Raw genomic sequence first — 14291 nt, forward strand, 5'->3', positions numbered from 1 at the left:
GGAGCCACGCCGTCCTCCCAGCCCATCTAAGACATGGGTGTCTTTAGCCCAAGCAGGCTCCCTGCACCAGCGCTGCATGGCGCTTAGACCAGGCCTGTGCAGCCTGAAGGCCGCCATAAGACATCGTTCACAATCTTCCGTTTTTGTTTAGTGGGGCAGGGGTTTTTGTTTCGTTTTGTTTTGGGTTTTTTTAGTTTTAAAAGCGCCTGAAGGGAGATCAGCCTGATGCTACAGTGTACCAATTTGGTGGTTTTATTCCCAGCAAGAGCTTGAGTTCTGAGACCTGGAGACGTACCCAGCTTTCGGTCCTAAAGCCTGACTTCAAGTTTGGTGTGGCTTGACAGTATCTGGTGGTCCTGGGAAGCGTAGATCTTGCTGGAGAGGTGTCTGCGGCCGTGGGAACCAAACCGGGTACGGGCTTACCTCTGCTGCATCCTCGCGAGGGTTCCTGGAGTGAGCCATCCCTGCGAGCGCGTCTGGGTGTGCGCCCTCCTAACAGAGGCCACGGGAATAAGCTTAACGCGGATGTACTGCGGAGCACCGTTCAGAAAGCTCTGTTATTTATTAGACAGAATGGACGTACCCGCCAGCGGAGTGGTTGGTTCAGAAGAACAAAAATACCAACAACATACTTAAAAATATATATAAAAAACCCCAAAACCTTAAAAATATAAAAAACGGCATTGAGAAGGTTTACATCATGCATATGAAAATGGTTGTCTTTTGAATGTTTGTTGTTCTGTTGGTTTTTTTTAACCAAAGTTAAATCGGACTTAGGCAAGGGATGAAGAGGAGGCATTCCAGCTACTAGATGATTTTTCTTTTAAAAGGAGCATGATGTTTTTATACCATTTAAAAAGCAGATGCTTTTTACCTGTCGTCTTTCCTTTTGGCTGAGTAGGTTTTGATTTTATGGCAGGAAATATTTGACTGTTTGCACTAGTGGGATGCAGCATTTGACTTTATGACTGCAATGCAGGTCTTTTATTAGTAAAACTTAACGTGTAACAGGATAATTCCGTTGCACCTACTACTATACTGGCTTGATTTCGTACAAAATAAGTTTCTACTTCCTTGAAGGCCTTATATAAGCCTCAGCTGGGAACGAATCCAGCGTGTTCGATCACAATAAAGGAGCTGCTTCAGAGAGCGCTCTTCTTTAGAAATACTCGTAAACAGGTTTATATATAGGACCTGCTATTCTACACAAAACTTGCTGAAGAAACATTCCCCAAGAACTGGTGGTTTTAATGCATGCCATGGGGACCCCGCTCAAGCCAATTCATGAGCAAACCTGTGGTTATAATTCCACACAAGGTTTAAAACACAAGAACATCTCTCAAATCCTTATCTGCTGAAAGGGCTGGGTATTGAATGGCTCTTTGCTGTAAGAAAAGCATTTGATAAAAAGGCTCGGAAACTTCGGCTGGCATCCTACGTATGCAAATACAGGCACCGTACACGTTATATTTGGATTTCAGGGTTTTTGAGATCCATTTCAAGTCGATCGGTAGCCGCCTTACGTGGTTTGATCCCTCGCTTTCATCACCCATGCCCAATTATTATACATGAGATCCGTCAGCCCCCTCTCACTGATAGTGCCTGCAGCTGAGCATCAGCACGTTTGGGAACAATAAAGGGCTGGCATTTGGGAGTTTCTTTTCCTTCCTAATTGGGCAGGACCCAAAATTATGCCTTCGCAGAGCTCGCCGATTAGGCTTGTATCTTGAACAGGTACGCTTACATCCGAGTAGTGCGAGGATTGGGTTTAGGGAGCTTTGTTGCTGGTTTACATTCAGCATCGCTGGTTGTGTGCTCTTGCAGAGTTTCGGATAGGTACAGGGCAAAACATGGAAAGACTCCTGCCTTTGTAATTGATTTTTAAGGACAATTTGCCGTTTTGTTCCTCGCCTCCTTCCTAATGAGCTGAATTGTTAAAATATGTTAATGTAAGGAGACACACGAGAAAGGGTGAAGCAATATACTGACACGTTGAATAATTAGATCATCTCCTGCGCAGGAAAAAAGTCAAGTATGAAACAGGAACAAGAAGTGTCTCCCTCCCCCAGCGTAGAGGCACCAGGTCTGGCTCTTTCTGCATGCAGAAGCAGGTTAGACAATTAGATCTTTAGTATGAATTAATTTTTGTGAAATCCCTGAAGATTCAAAGTGTCATGTATACTAACTGTCTTCTGTTCGTTGGCTGTTTTTTTGGGAGAAGTTGGGAGTCTTGTTTCGGAGGGCTGAATTTGTGAGCTGCGTAATTTGTGAGGAAACAAAAAAATGACTGTCGCTGGACTGAATTTGTAAATACTGTAGTGGTTAATCAGGTCTCCTCAGGAAAATCCTTTTTAATTTTGTCCTGAATAGCAGTTAGATAAAGGGAAATTCGTAAAGAGGCACAGGATGTTGTTGCTGCCTGATAGTGTTTGGCATTTTGGCAAAGTAGTGCTTCGTATGTCTTAGAAGATTTATTTCTTTGAAATAGTAACTGCCTAATAATCAATAAGATCCCCGCCATGTGTGAACCTACGCCTGCGGAGAGGGCTGTGGCAGTACTCGGTCTTTACTTACATGAGTAAGCACTCGCATGTGTTAAGTTTACTTGTTTGATAAACATAACACTTTGCTTTTGTTCTCTTATTTAATCACTTCCTTCGAAGAGTTAACTTCCTAAGCAGCCACAGATTAGTTCTCTCAGTTGTTTTAATTATTTTTCTTGTCACGCACAGTGAAGGTCTAGTGTTTGTGAAATGTCTTCTTTTTTTTTTTTTTTTTTTTTTGTTTTTTGTCCCCCCTTCCATGGCAGCTTCAGCGATGCTGGCATTGAAAACCCAGCCGAAATGCTCTCTGTCTGCAGTCCCGGCATTTTTTTTTTTTATTTTTTTTTTTTTTCCTTTAAACCAAGTTCCACCTTTTTGAATGTTAGTGCTACAGAACAGAACACTTTTCCTTCAGGGTGATTTGAGCGCTCCAGAATTTTGTATTCCTGTAAGGGGTACGCAAGAGACCGTAGCAGTGGGCTTCCACGTGCTCGCTGCTGAGTAATTTCCTTTTGTATTGCTGACAGGTGACTCAAAGCAGGAGCTGGCAGATGGCTGCATCGTTAGCTGGTGGCCACAGCCTTACGAGATGAGTTTTGGAATTTCCATCAAAGTCGGGATTAGGCTCAGGATATGCCGGTGGCAGGGAGCACCCCGGGGGAGCGTGGAAGAAGAGGAAATCATTCACAGCGACTCATCTTGTGGTGGGTGAGTCAGGGGTCTGCTGTTGGTGGTCAGAAAGGCACGTGGCTGACTACACCGTCTTTGTGTGCTCTGCAGGATGCAAACTGTCTCTGAAAATTAATTCTGCCCTCTTGATTTTTGTCCAGTGAGTTATTTCCAGAAAGGACTTACTGTATTTTCTGGAATGAGTATTGTGAAATTTTTTTTTTTTTTTTTTTTTTTTACAGTGGGCAAGTTTTCAGCTGGTGATTTATCAACAAAGTATTTTACAGGATCATAGTTAAAAGCTCCTCTTAAGAAAAATATATCCTGTGCAATAGGGAAAGTAAAAGCATCTCAGTTTCCAAATGATGAAGGAATAACCGAAAGAGCTAGTTCTTGGAATAGTAGCTCCATTGGCACTCGTTGGTGATTTCCTGTGCATTTGCTGCAATCACTCTGTGATGTGAGTAGGTGGTAGTAAAGGGTTATTACGAAACCAATTTTCAACCAGACGTTTTGAGTCATGGATCGGGAAGAGGGATAGCAGCTTCAGAGCTTTCTCTTTGTTCGAGCAGTGCGCCTGAAATGCACACGCAGGATATTCTGTGCTTGCATGGAACGAGGCAGGCTGGGGATAGGTCTGGGATTACGTGAAGAGCCCTTCTTCATGCCACTCCCTCCCGGGGATGGGAAACGAGAACGTGGGCTGAGAGCCGGCAGCAGCGTGCAAGGTGCACAAGGAGCAGCTTGCTGACTGTCTTTCAATTGTAAGTATTTTCTCGTGGTTTTTCCCAGACGTGAGAGACAAAATGGAGTTGCGTCAGGACAGATGTCTGCGCCAAAACGAGGTGGTGGTTTGGAGCGGTTTGGTTCTGTTCTGGAAGCAGATGGGCTGCCACTGGCAGGAGATGGTTGGCTTCTCCATCAGAAAAAAAAAAAAAAAAAGGGGTGTTTAAGGGAATTGGTCTGGCTCCTAAACCGAAGGAATTGTTGACCTACTGACTCAGTTATGAAGCGTTAGGGAAGCAGTCTTATTGTGGTTTCTTTTGTTGGTGGCAGATTCAGAAGACGTCTGTGAGCGTACGGGTATGACTAGCAAAGGAGAGACGGTTCTAGTACCTGCTGCCTGTGGGATTTATTTTGTGCCAGGAAGGAGCTGAGGTGCTGACTACTGAATAGCACGTAAACTTTATTTCTGATGCTTCTGCTGATAATGCATTGGTAAGTTTATGTACTTCTCATTTTCAGTGCTAAGATGGTATCTTGCTGAATGTAATTGAAAGAAGGCTCTTTAACAGCTTTCTGAATGTGGCAATGGGTATTCGTTTTTTCACTGGAGCAGCTTTTACAGAAAACGCTAGCTGGCCTGCCGCAGTTTGAGAGTCTGTAAATAAGGAGGGAAACTTTGTCGATCAGGTCGACAAAAACGATTTGAAATTGCTGTTCCCTCCCACCTTTAACCTACAGACCTCTGCTAACGTTGGTGCTGAGCAAGGAGGATGGGCCAGCCCTCCAGCTTTGGGATCCTGTCATCCTGGAGTCATGGCCACGCTGTAATTTTCCTGTTACGCTTCACTGAATGAACAAGGCTTCAGTCTTCTTGAATTTCACATGAAAATCAGATGTCCATCCCTGGAATTAAATCTAATGATACTTTTCCTAAAATATGCCTAGAATAGAAACGATGTTATTTTTAAGTGGCTCTGTAAATCCCAAGGAAAAAGATATCAATTAGTGGTTTCTCAGAAAACCCAAATCATTAACATACTGTTGGCTAGAAGAAATCGCCTTGGCTGACAGAGCTACGTCTGGAAGTCGTGCTCCCTGAATCTGCCGTTAACTCTGCCACTGGTTTTGAGAGGGATTTTTGGAGGGGGGGCTTCTTGGGCAAGTCATTTTTTGTTCTTAGTTGTTGATAAAGTGAGGAGAGTGTTATTTAACTTTTCTTCAGGGCTTTACCAGCACCTTTTAGAGAGGATGCTGATAAGTGATACTGTAGCTCTTGGATTTCCAGAACGTCGTTTTGAACGCATAGATGATTAGAAGATGGGGAAAGCAGAATAGCGATTATCGAATTTATCGTGCTCTGTGACAGGTCCTCTCCAGGCACCAGCTGTAGGAATTGCTGGTGCTGTGTCCTAACCGTCCGCCACAAAGGGAGAGATTCGCTGCTGCCGTTCTTCCCTGGGTGGGTGACACCGGGACGCCTTGCGTTCCCAAACCCGCCTGAGTCGGCAGTTGTAGGGAGGCGCTCGCGGATATTTTTTTTCCCCCCTCTTTTCCAAAACAGCAACCAAGAGGGCAGTTGTACACCACGCGTCCTTACGGAACTGCAAATAAACCCAGCGGTTGTTTGGTTTTTTGTTTTGTTTTGTTTTTTTTTTTTTAAAAAAAGGAAGGTTTAGCATCGTACTGGATTTCCTTTCCTTAAGTGCTTCCTTTGGATCTTGGGAGAAGAGCTCAAGCGCGGGGTGACTTTCTCGCGAGCAGTTGTACCAAAAGGCGTGGGAGGCAGGGTCAGGGAAGAGTCATTTGGTTGTTATGTGGGTGTGAAAAGCCTATGTATGAAAAGGAAAGGGCGGAGGAAAATATTTTACTTGAATTAAACAAATAAAGGAGAATTTTATATGAATTAGATATTCAAAGTTAGATTTTTGCCAGGTATTTTGGTGAATTAACCGCGTATCTTCTGAAAATCATTTCTTTAACCGTAAGCTTATCAAAATGTTCTCAGGAGGGACTTTATTTTTAAAAAACAAAGGGCAACAAAAAAACAAAAAACCATTGTTTTCTTATCATTTAAGATAAAAAGAAAGGAAGTTGCGAATTTTTATAGCCCCTAAATTGTTAACTGTTAAACCTGTGTTGAAGCGGTGGATCAAATTTCCTCAGGCTTACACTGGAGCAGTTTCATTTACTCAGAAATCCCAAGTAGGGCCTGTTTGAGGAGGAGCCTTAGATCTTCAGTTCATTGTCCCCCATCCACCTGCGGGACAGGGAAATTGCTGCTCTTCAAAATCGCCTGTTGTGGGGAGCGGGCTCTTACCATTGATGCAGTGCACGGGGATGGTTCACACCCAAAACAATCGAAAAAAATCATATTTTTGAAACCTGATTTTTTTTTTTTTTTACATGTATGTTTGTAGTAGCTCCGTTTCCTTGCAGTTTTTAAAAGGTCACCTAACATGATAGAGAGAATCTAAAATATGTGGTGTAGAGATTACATTTTTCCATGCTTTTGGTGATTATCTTGGCGAAACAAAAGCAGCACATGGAGGCAGGTTTAACAGCACTTTCTCTCTGAAGCAGAATACCACTTCTTATGTTGATTAGTGAAAGATTTGATTTTGTATTAAAAAAAAAAAAAACAAAAACACAAACCCAAAACCAAAACCCAAGCAAGCAAGCAAACAAAAAAAAACAAGAAACCCCCTTTGTCATAAATGGTAGCTTTTTAAACACAAGCCATAAATTGCATATAAGGAAAACACTAATACAATCTGAAATTAGATGCATAGGTGTGTAGTACGTTATCTTCTATTAAACCAGCACAATGCTTGATGTTTTAGGTCTGCGCAGTGTCTTGATAATGTTCATTGTGCTGATTTCTGAGGGATTCCCATGCGAAAGTTCACAGGCAAGGTACGGCAAATCTGTTGGCTTTTTCTTGTTCGTTTTGTAAATTTTTTGAGTTAAGTTCTTTATGGCCTGTAGCTATCCAAATGGAGAGTTTGCAGCTGAAGTTTGCATACAAAATGGTGAGCTCAAAATTGCACCTGGAAAAGAGGAGCGTTTCCTCTTCCATTTTTCTACTAGAATGGTAATACCAACGTTTAAAAAAAAAAAAAAATATTCACTGAGCCAAATAAAAACGCATGTGTACCAGCAGCGTGAGGTACGAATAGAAGCCACGTTTATCTGTGCATTTTCAGGGTAGAGTTGTGTGCTGTGATCTCTGGTGTCCAGTTCCCTTGCTTGCTTCCCGTATGTCTGCTGGCAAACCGGGCCACCTCTAGGCAGTGCTGCCATGCCGTGCTGTGACTTCAGGGGTTCGCCGCTGCAGCACATGGAAGCTAGCAGGTGTTTTTAACTTCTAATCAAAGTTTGGGCACCTGAATTGTAACTTTAAGGACCTAAGCGGCTACTGAAATTCCCCATATGACCTGTTATTACAGGCTCCTGTGAGAGTGTATGTGCAGTTTTATTGCCAAAACATGAGGTTGGCAGAAGTGAGTCATAACTGTGAAGATCTCAGCTTTGCTCTTTGATTTACTTTTGCCCACCAAAAATAAAAATATTTCCAAGAATACAGGTAGGTATATGCTGTTCTCCTGTTAGGGCAGAGCTCTCACTGGCTCTTAAGTGTATTTACATAGCTCATAGGGTGTATTTTTCAAGCTTTAGTATGAAAGGAGCTATGTATACGTTTTATCTAATCTTCAGTGCAATAGGCATGAGCAATTCCTGGAGAAGGGACCAGAATATAGGACTCTACCCCTTCTCCTGGGAATCTTTCTCATGGAGTCATACTTGCCCTCCAGTGCTTTCTCTTTATGGCTTTGTGAGTTTTGAATTCCTCTCTGCGCTGGCCCAGCTCCAGTGGGAGGGCAGAAAGCAGCCCAAGCTCCGCTTGAAGTCTGCTGGTTCGAGGACTTTGTAGGAGGTGGGATCTGCAGGGGGAAAAGTGCCCAGCTTCCCAGGTGAGCTCTTACCATTGGGTGACTATTTAAAGGTGACGGTATTATCTTCTGTGGACGTGTTTTTGGATTACCGGGATTGTTACATGTCGTCTTGCCACTGATGATGTTTTAGTGTGACCCGAGTGTACCTAATGAATTGAACTGCTCTGCAGATTTCACGTGCAGTTTCGAGGTTAGCTTCTTCCACGGTCATCACTGATGACCGTGTGGCCTTGAGGTGAGCCAGCTCAATTTGCTCATCTGGTTGAAAACTAGATTTTTCTTCTCCCTTTTCTTTCTTTTGGGAAAATTAGAAATGATCCAACTCATTGCATAGCTGCATGACTGCTAGTACTGATGGGGAAGGGACCGTCCCTTTCGGTGACACCTGCGTGAAGTTCAGTTCAACCTGTTCAGGACACCACACCTCCCCTGTCTCTTAATCATGGAGCTCAAGCAAGAGCCAAGTTAACCATGTTCTCCAAAACAAGCAACTTCTTGATTTTTAGTCTTCCCTGTTTTCCTTTGGCATCTGGATTTTAGGTGTCTGTATTTCACTTAAGCGTCTGTGTACGTTGAGTAGTCAACGTACCCCTTTTGTACTTCCATTTTCTGTTCAGAGCCTAAGTACTTAAGAGTGGGGTTAATAACACTGTACAGTGGCTAGGAGGAGCCCATCCCTTACTAAAATTTCTAGTCATCAATGTAAATAAATAATATAGAAAGAATATTTATAGAACCTTATAGGCTCATGACATTTATCAATTTGGAGTTTTTTCGAACAGCTTCGCAAATTGCCCTTCTGTTTCCACAATTCTGCTTTGGAGTCTTTCGCTGCTTCTGCATTTTTCTCTTAATCTTCCTGATTCTTAAACTTCTTATTGCTATAATCCGTTTTTCTCATACACATGCTTTAAACATAAAAGGTGTGCTCGTGCCATATGTCCTTTTGCGCTTTCTTCTCTATGCTTACCTAAAAACTTGAGAATAGCGAACAAAGCACATGATCTGAGAAACAATCTGGTATTTTACCCTAAGGGAAGATTTTCTCAGCGCACAAATCAAGAGTAAATAGTTAAAAATGCCGTATAGTATAAATCCAACCACATTAAGGCTTACTTGCATGTATGAGTGAAGTTATTTGCATGCATAAATGTTGACGAAGTTGAACTCTGTATTATCAAATCCGCTGTCAAAAGCTGACCCCGGGCATTTTGCAAGAAAGATGATGATTGTCTCTTTAATTACTTAAATTCTGTTTTGCCTATTTAGGAGAGCTACCCACAACTCTGTAATTACTGCACGCCTGCCATTCAGATCAGGCTCTCTACTGGCAACGTAATGCGCAACTTTGAAGGAGAGTGGCGTGGCATAGCTACAGCATCCAGCGACAAGGACCTCCTTTTAATTGAACACTTTGATTATCACACAATAATCAGACGATTGAGTTGCTACGAAAGTTTGCCAGCCCTCTGCTAAGCGCTCCTATGGAATTACAGAATCATAGATGTTAGAGATGGAAAGTGCATTAGATCATCCAGACCGCCGTCTTGCCAGTACATGTTTTCTGCTATGTTTTTTTGTTTTTTTTTTTCCCTGCGGTTTATGGCTAGAGATACTCTAAGAACTTGGCCTTCCACTTCGATCTTCTGGAGTCTTTTCCACAAAGTTTGATGGCGAGATTTTTTCTTTGCCTGATATTTGGCCTAAATTTTTCCATTTCTTTGTTTCACCATGTTACTTCAAGTCTACGTTCTCATCTTTCAGTAATTCTTCTCTCTGTGGTGTTAGCAGCCTGTAAATATGAGCGGAATAGTATTACGTGCTCTTGAATATTAGGTGTATCACTTACCTTAAGTGCTGCATGCTCAGTTCTTCAGGATTTGGGAAAATTACACTGATTAAAGATAGGTTTTAAACCGAACCGCTAATAGTATAATTTCTCAGATGCATATTTTATTCCAATATAAGAGTGGTCTGTTCTGATGTCACTTGAGAAATTGTTGAAAATTACCCAAAAATGCCAATTTTACTTAGAAATGAAAATGTTTTTATATAGGGGAGTTATGACAGTATAACTTAAGTGATTTTTTTTTTTGTTTTATTGTGGCATTTAAACTGCGGGAAAGCGATGTGTGCAGGCAAGTCTGCAGAGGGCATTACAGGGAAAATGAAAAAATTACAGTTTTCCATTAGTGACAGAAATAGTGAAAGTTGTAGTGCTGAGTCTTTTTTTTTTTTTTTTTTTTTTTTTATTTCCAGCTTTCCATTATCCTGTCTTTTTCTCAAAGCTGCTTCACTTCATAACTATCGTTTCTTTTTATAGTTTCACTTGTTTTGGCGGGATTCAGGCTTGTTTGTTGTTTGTTCTTCAGGGCTTGGTCTTCACTACCAGAAGCCTCGGGTGCCCAAGCAGGGTTGTCTCCAAAGTTTTCCCTTGTCTTGACCATGAAGAGCTAGATCAATATTCCCCCAAAATAAATACTCCGTGGCCGTAAAGAGGACAAATGGGCATTGTTTTTGCTCTCGCCCCATGAGAAGGCAGGCCGGTTGGTGTGTGTTGACGCATGGCCACGCTGGCCTCAGCCAGTCCATTTGGAGCTGCCTATGATCATGATCCAGCACCTTTATCCCAGACCTCCTCTGGTTTCTGAAGCATTACTACTGTTTTTCCTTCCAGAGCACCACAAAGGATGAGAGGGTTGTGTTGCCAGACTCCAAATAAAGGTTTTTTGTAGGGTGGGAGCGAGGGCATGCGTTGAGTGCCCGCCGGAGCCACAGCACATCTGGAAGCTGGCAAAGGCAGCTCATCCCCACCATCCAGCCGTGTTGTGTCAGAAGAAAGCGTTTGCCTCATTCAGAAGGGATCCCAGGAGTGGGTTAGCATTGGTGTGGCACAGAGAGCTTGACCTCACGGAGCCTCATGGACTTTGGGAGCTTGGGGCGGTAAGCTGTCTTCCTTCAAGCCACCGGGAAGCCAAGGCAGGGTTGGGATGTTGATGAGAGAGGCGAGGACGGGCGTATCATAGGAGGTAAAATTACTATTAGTGAGTGGATTGAAGGTATTTGAGGATCAGGTTGTGTAGCTGAACGGGGAGATGAATGAAAAACATGTAAATGGGTGGGTTACCGATTGAGTAAGAGAAAATGTGAGTGGGCGGGTAATTAGACTGGCAAGTGAGAGAGGAGGTAGGAGGGGGTGAGTAGATGGGTAGGTATGTAGCAAAAAAGTTGGAGCAGCGTGACTCCGTGATGATACCTGAAAGACTGGTAACAGCCAGTCCCCGCGAGGCGTGCAGAGAGGACCGAGGGCCGGCGCTGCTGGAGGGAAGGTGGGGTGTGCAGGGGAGCAGGCAGACCCTCGAGACCTCTGTGGCTTTCCACTGGTCTGCGTCCGGCTCGTTCGGGTGGCACATCATTTACTCTGCCTAAACTTCACCGTGTCTGTGCATGCAGTAAACAGTAATCTTCACCTTGGTCAGACAGTCGCATTTTGCTAGTGTTCCTGCAGAAATACGTAAGGCCGTAATTATTATTTGCTGGGTTTTTTTTGGTTCTAAGAAAGTCACAGAGAAAGTAGGTGAAGCACAACAGACCTTTAGTGTGTCTGGAGCATTGCAGTTTGTAGGGGTATTCCCAAGAGTTGAAATGACCCAAGAGCTACAGGTGGAAGGAGCTACCTGACAAAAAAAAAGGTGCAAAGATGATGATTACAGTGGAATTACAAATGCAGAGCACATCAGCATAAAGGCATCTCCCAAACTTGAAGATCTTTTCATTTTAATGGATGAGATGTGGAAGTAATTTTAAGTCATTATCAAACCTTGACTGACCTGGCTTTTATTAGGATCTTTTACTATAACTGCTGTAAGGCTGGACATAGTTCACCATGACTAATACGTAACTTTTTAACGTGCTGTGGGAGAGTTACAACCCTAGCCGTGACCTCCCTCTGGGCAGGTACAGTTGGGCTATTGTTTAAGGTAATGGCTCTACTGTCCTGTTAAGTTATATTAAGTTGGGCGCAGTACATTTTCAATATTTATTGTAATAGAGCAAGTCCTTTTGAAGCCCAGATAGAGGTGAATGACTGCTTCAGGAAGTTACAGGCTTTATCTTAGTTGCCAAAAAGTTGTGTATTTACTAAGGAATAACCAATACACGGTGTTGTACTGAAAAATCCTACTAGAGACCAGGCCTTGCAGGTTTTTGCATCCAGTAGCTAGGTAAGGTGAGAGTTTCGCCTTGCTGCCCCTACTTTTTGATGAAGACTACGTTGCTTTGTCTGCACGTGGTTAACAGCAGGATGAAGACCTGGAACAGAGCAGCCTGCTGTGAGGAGCACGTTAACCCCACGCTCTCCGTCGCGTTGTACATGGGTGGGTTTAGCGCAGGTTGTGTCAGTCGGTGGTTGCACCCACATCGTGCTCTGGAAGCGATTCTGGGAAGGAGATGCCAGCCCAGTGTTACGGCATGTTTAATAACTCCTGCCAGCTCCGTGGTGTTCGCTGCGTTTTTCATTGCCAGGCAGAAGTTTATAAAACTGGGTTACACAGATGTCTGGAAAATCTGTCAGGGTATTGGTAACTTTTAAAAGTATCCCTAACCAAGGAGTGAAATCTTTCTCATCTTGAACATGGTCACCTGTTGCAAACTAAAATTCCTATAAGGTTTTGAACTGTAGCCAAGCCAGCTTGTACAGTAGTTGGTGTTTATTCTTTTTTATCTGAGACAAATCCAGAAATCACCTGCTGTGCTTAGGCAGATGTTTCTTACCATTAAAACAGAGCAAATCTCTTGCTGATGTTCAAATGCTGTAGTAACTGTGCGAAGTAAGGTGCAGAGGAATGTGTGGGTATGTTTAATACAAGCCTGTTGGGTTGTAGATCTGTCAAAGCCCCAAATTTGCATTTCTTACATAAGCAGAAATCCTGGTAGTGTTTACACATGCTTTGTCTGTGCTTTAGGAACTGCAGGAATTGAGTTGCTGTGTCAAAAACACTGCTCGTAGTTGCCATCTGTGGGATTGCACAGACACTTAAAATATTTACGATTGCAATCCTAACTAGAAGTTTGTTTTCTGTTACGCCTGATATTAAAACTTACCACAACGATCACACGAGCAGCATGCGACCTTGATGGAAGTGCGGACAGTGGTAAGATTCTGAGAACACACAGGAACGAAAACCTTGAAGTTTCCCTTCTGTTTAATTAATTGTTTGTTTTTGTTGGTGACAAGGTTACAAAGCATTTGTAATAAGCATGCTTCGTCTTTTGCCATTTTTTTCCATATGGGTGTGTGCTTCCTTTTCATTATGTTGTTTTTCTTTCCTTTTTTTTTTTTTTTTTAAATACAGCCACTCCTTTCATTTTAAGAATAAGAAATAAGCTTCTTGCTGAGCAGAAAAAAAAGTTTCATAAACATTGCAATTCTGATCCTTCTAATCCTTTATTACCTGTAGGGGCAGGTGCAGGAAGCTACTACAGGAGAGGAGGTTTACTTTTTCAAGGCTTGGGATTACACGATGGAGCAGTATATTTTAGACACTACAGAGAAAGTTCAGAACAACGTGGTCAAAAGGTGCGTTGCTCAGAAATGCATCCCTTTTGCTTGGCTTATTTCACGTGAATTCTGCCCCATAGAGTTCTGAGCCCTTCGGCTAGTATTCTAAACACAAAATTGACATAGGCTGTCTGTAGTCTATCCGTATTATCTTATTTGTTTCCTGCTGTTGTAAAATAGATTTTCTTTCTGGAGATGCTGTGTTCTAATATCTTCATTACCTGGACTTTTTCTGTTTGTTTGTTTGTTTGCTCAAGAGAAAGTGAAGGGAATCACTTGCTTGATCTCAGTAAAAAGAAAGCAATTAATGCTGTTAGCTGTATCGACTGTGTAATGCTGAGATAGCGTCTGTAGGAAAACAACCAGACAGCTTAAAGAAGAAGTAAGATTTTTTTTTTTTTTTTTTAGCATACTGAAACTGTTTAAAATGCTGAAATGGGGGTAGGGCAAGGAGGGTGGTAAAAAATACATCACTTATCCCTTGTGATTCTGTGGTTTTGTCTGAATTTTTTTTGTTTTTCTCCCTACGGTCAGCCATGCGTTTCAATTGTGATTGCTGCCCTAAAACCGTAGCTGTGTGCAAGATGTCTCATTTGCCTAATATTAAAAATATGTGAGTGTTTAATAACATTTTTGTAATGCTTCCCATCTGGAAGATATGTCACACACCTTTGCATTAAGATTCACGGCATCCTTTTTACATATTACTGTGTTCTGTGGATAGAGACTCTTGTGCGTGGACTTGTTCATGTGCAGTTCTGGTCTGAAAAATAGTTCAAAGCAGCTTATTATTTATTGCCAGAAATAAGTTTTCGCTATTTGTCTGTCTTGCTCGGTCTA

General features: G+C 42.5%; 1 protein-coding gene and 1 long non-coding RNA gene across 12 annotated transcripts in view; one reads left to right on the plus strand and one right to left on the minus strand.

Moving 5' to 3' along the window:
* LOC148054486 (uncharacterized) overlaps nucleotides 1–14291 on the plus strand; it is a 144651-nt gene that overhangs the window by 94541 nt on the left and 35819 nt on the right. For 5 of the 11 annotated variants that reach the window (XR_015706852.1, XR_015706853.1, XR_015706855.1 and 2 more), the window contains exon 6: nucleotides 13351–13469. The exons of 5 other annotated variants lie outside the window; for them this stretch is intronic. Coding sequence is in view for 1 of the 6 variants with exons in the window: in XM_087767490.1 (XP_087623616.1) it covers nucleotides 13351–13469 (119 nt within the window). In the remaining 5 variants the exon portion in view is untranslated. Of the gene's footprint in view, nucleotides 1–3070; nucleotides 3252–3454; nucleotides 3977–4268; nucleotides 4431–9160; nucleotides 9445–10626; nucleotides 10835–13350; nucleotides 13470–14291 lie in introns of all 11 variants that reach the window. One more of the 11 variants, XR_015706862.1, reaches the window with a different exon arrangement.
* Nucleotides 10811–11562, minus strand: LOC148054487 (uncharacterized). The gene is made up of 3 exons (XR_015706877.1): nucleotides 11485–11562; nucleotides 11148–11393; nucleotides 10811–10974 (listed from the first exon to the last, which is right to left on the minus strand). It is a non-coding gene; the product is annotated as an uncharacterized LOC148054487 (long non-coding RNA).

Source organism: Nipponia nippon, unplaced genomic scaffold (genome assembly GCF_047370975.1).
Source record: "Nipponia nippon isolate SJK-2023a ecotype South Korea unplaced genomic scaffold, ASM4737097v1 scaffold_3, whole genome shotgun sequence".
NCBI lineage: Eukaryota > Metazoa > Chordata > Aves > Pelecaniformes > Threskiornithidae > Nipponia > Nipponia nippon.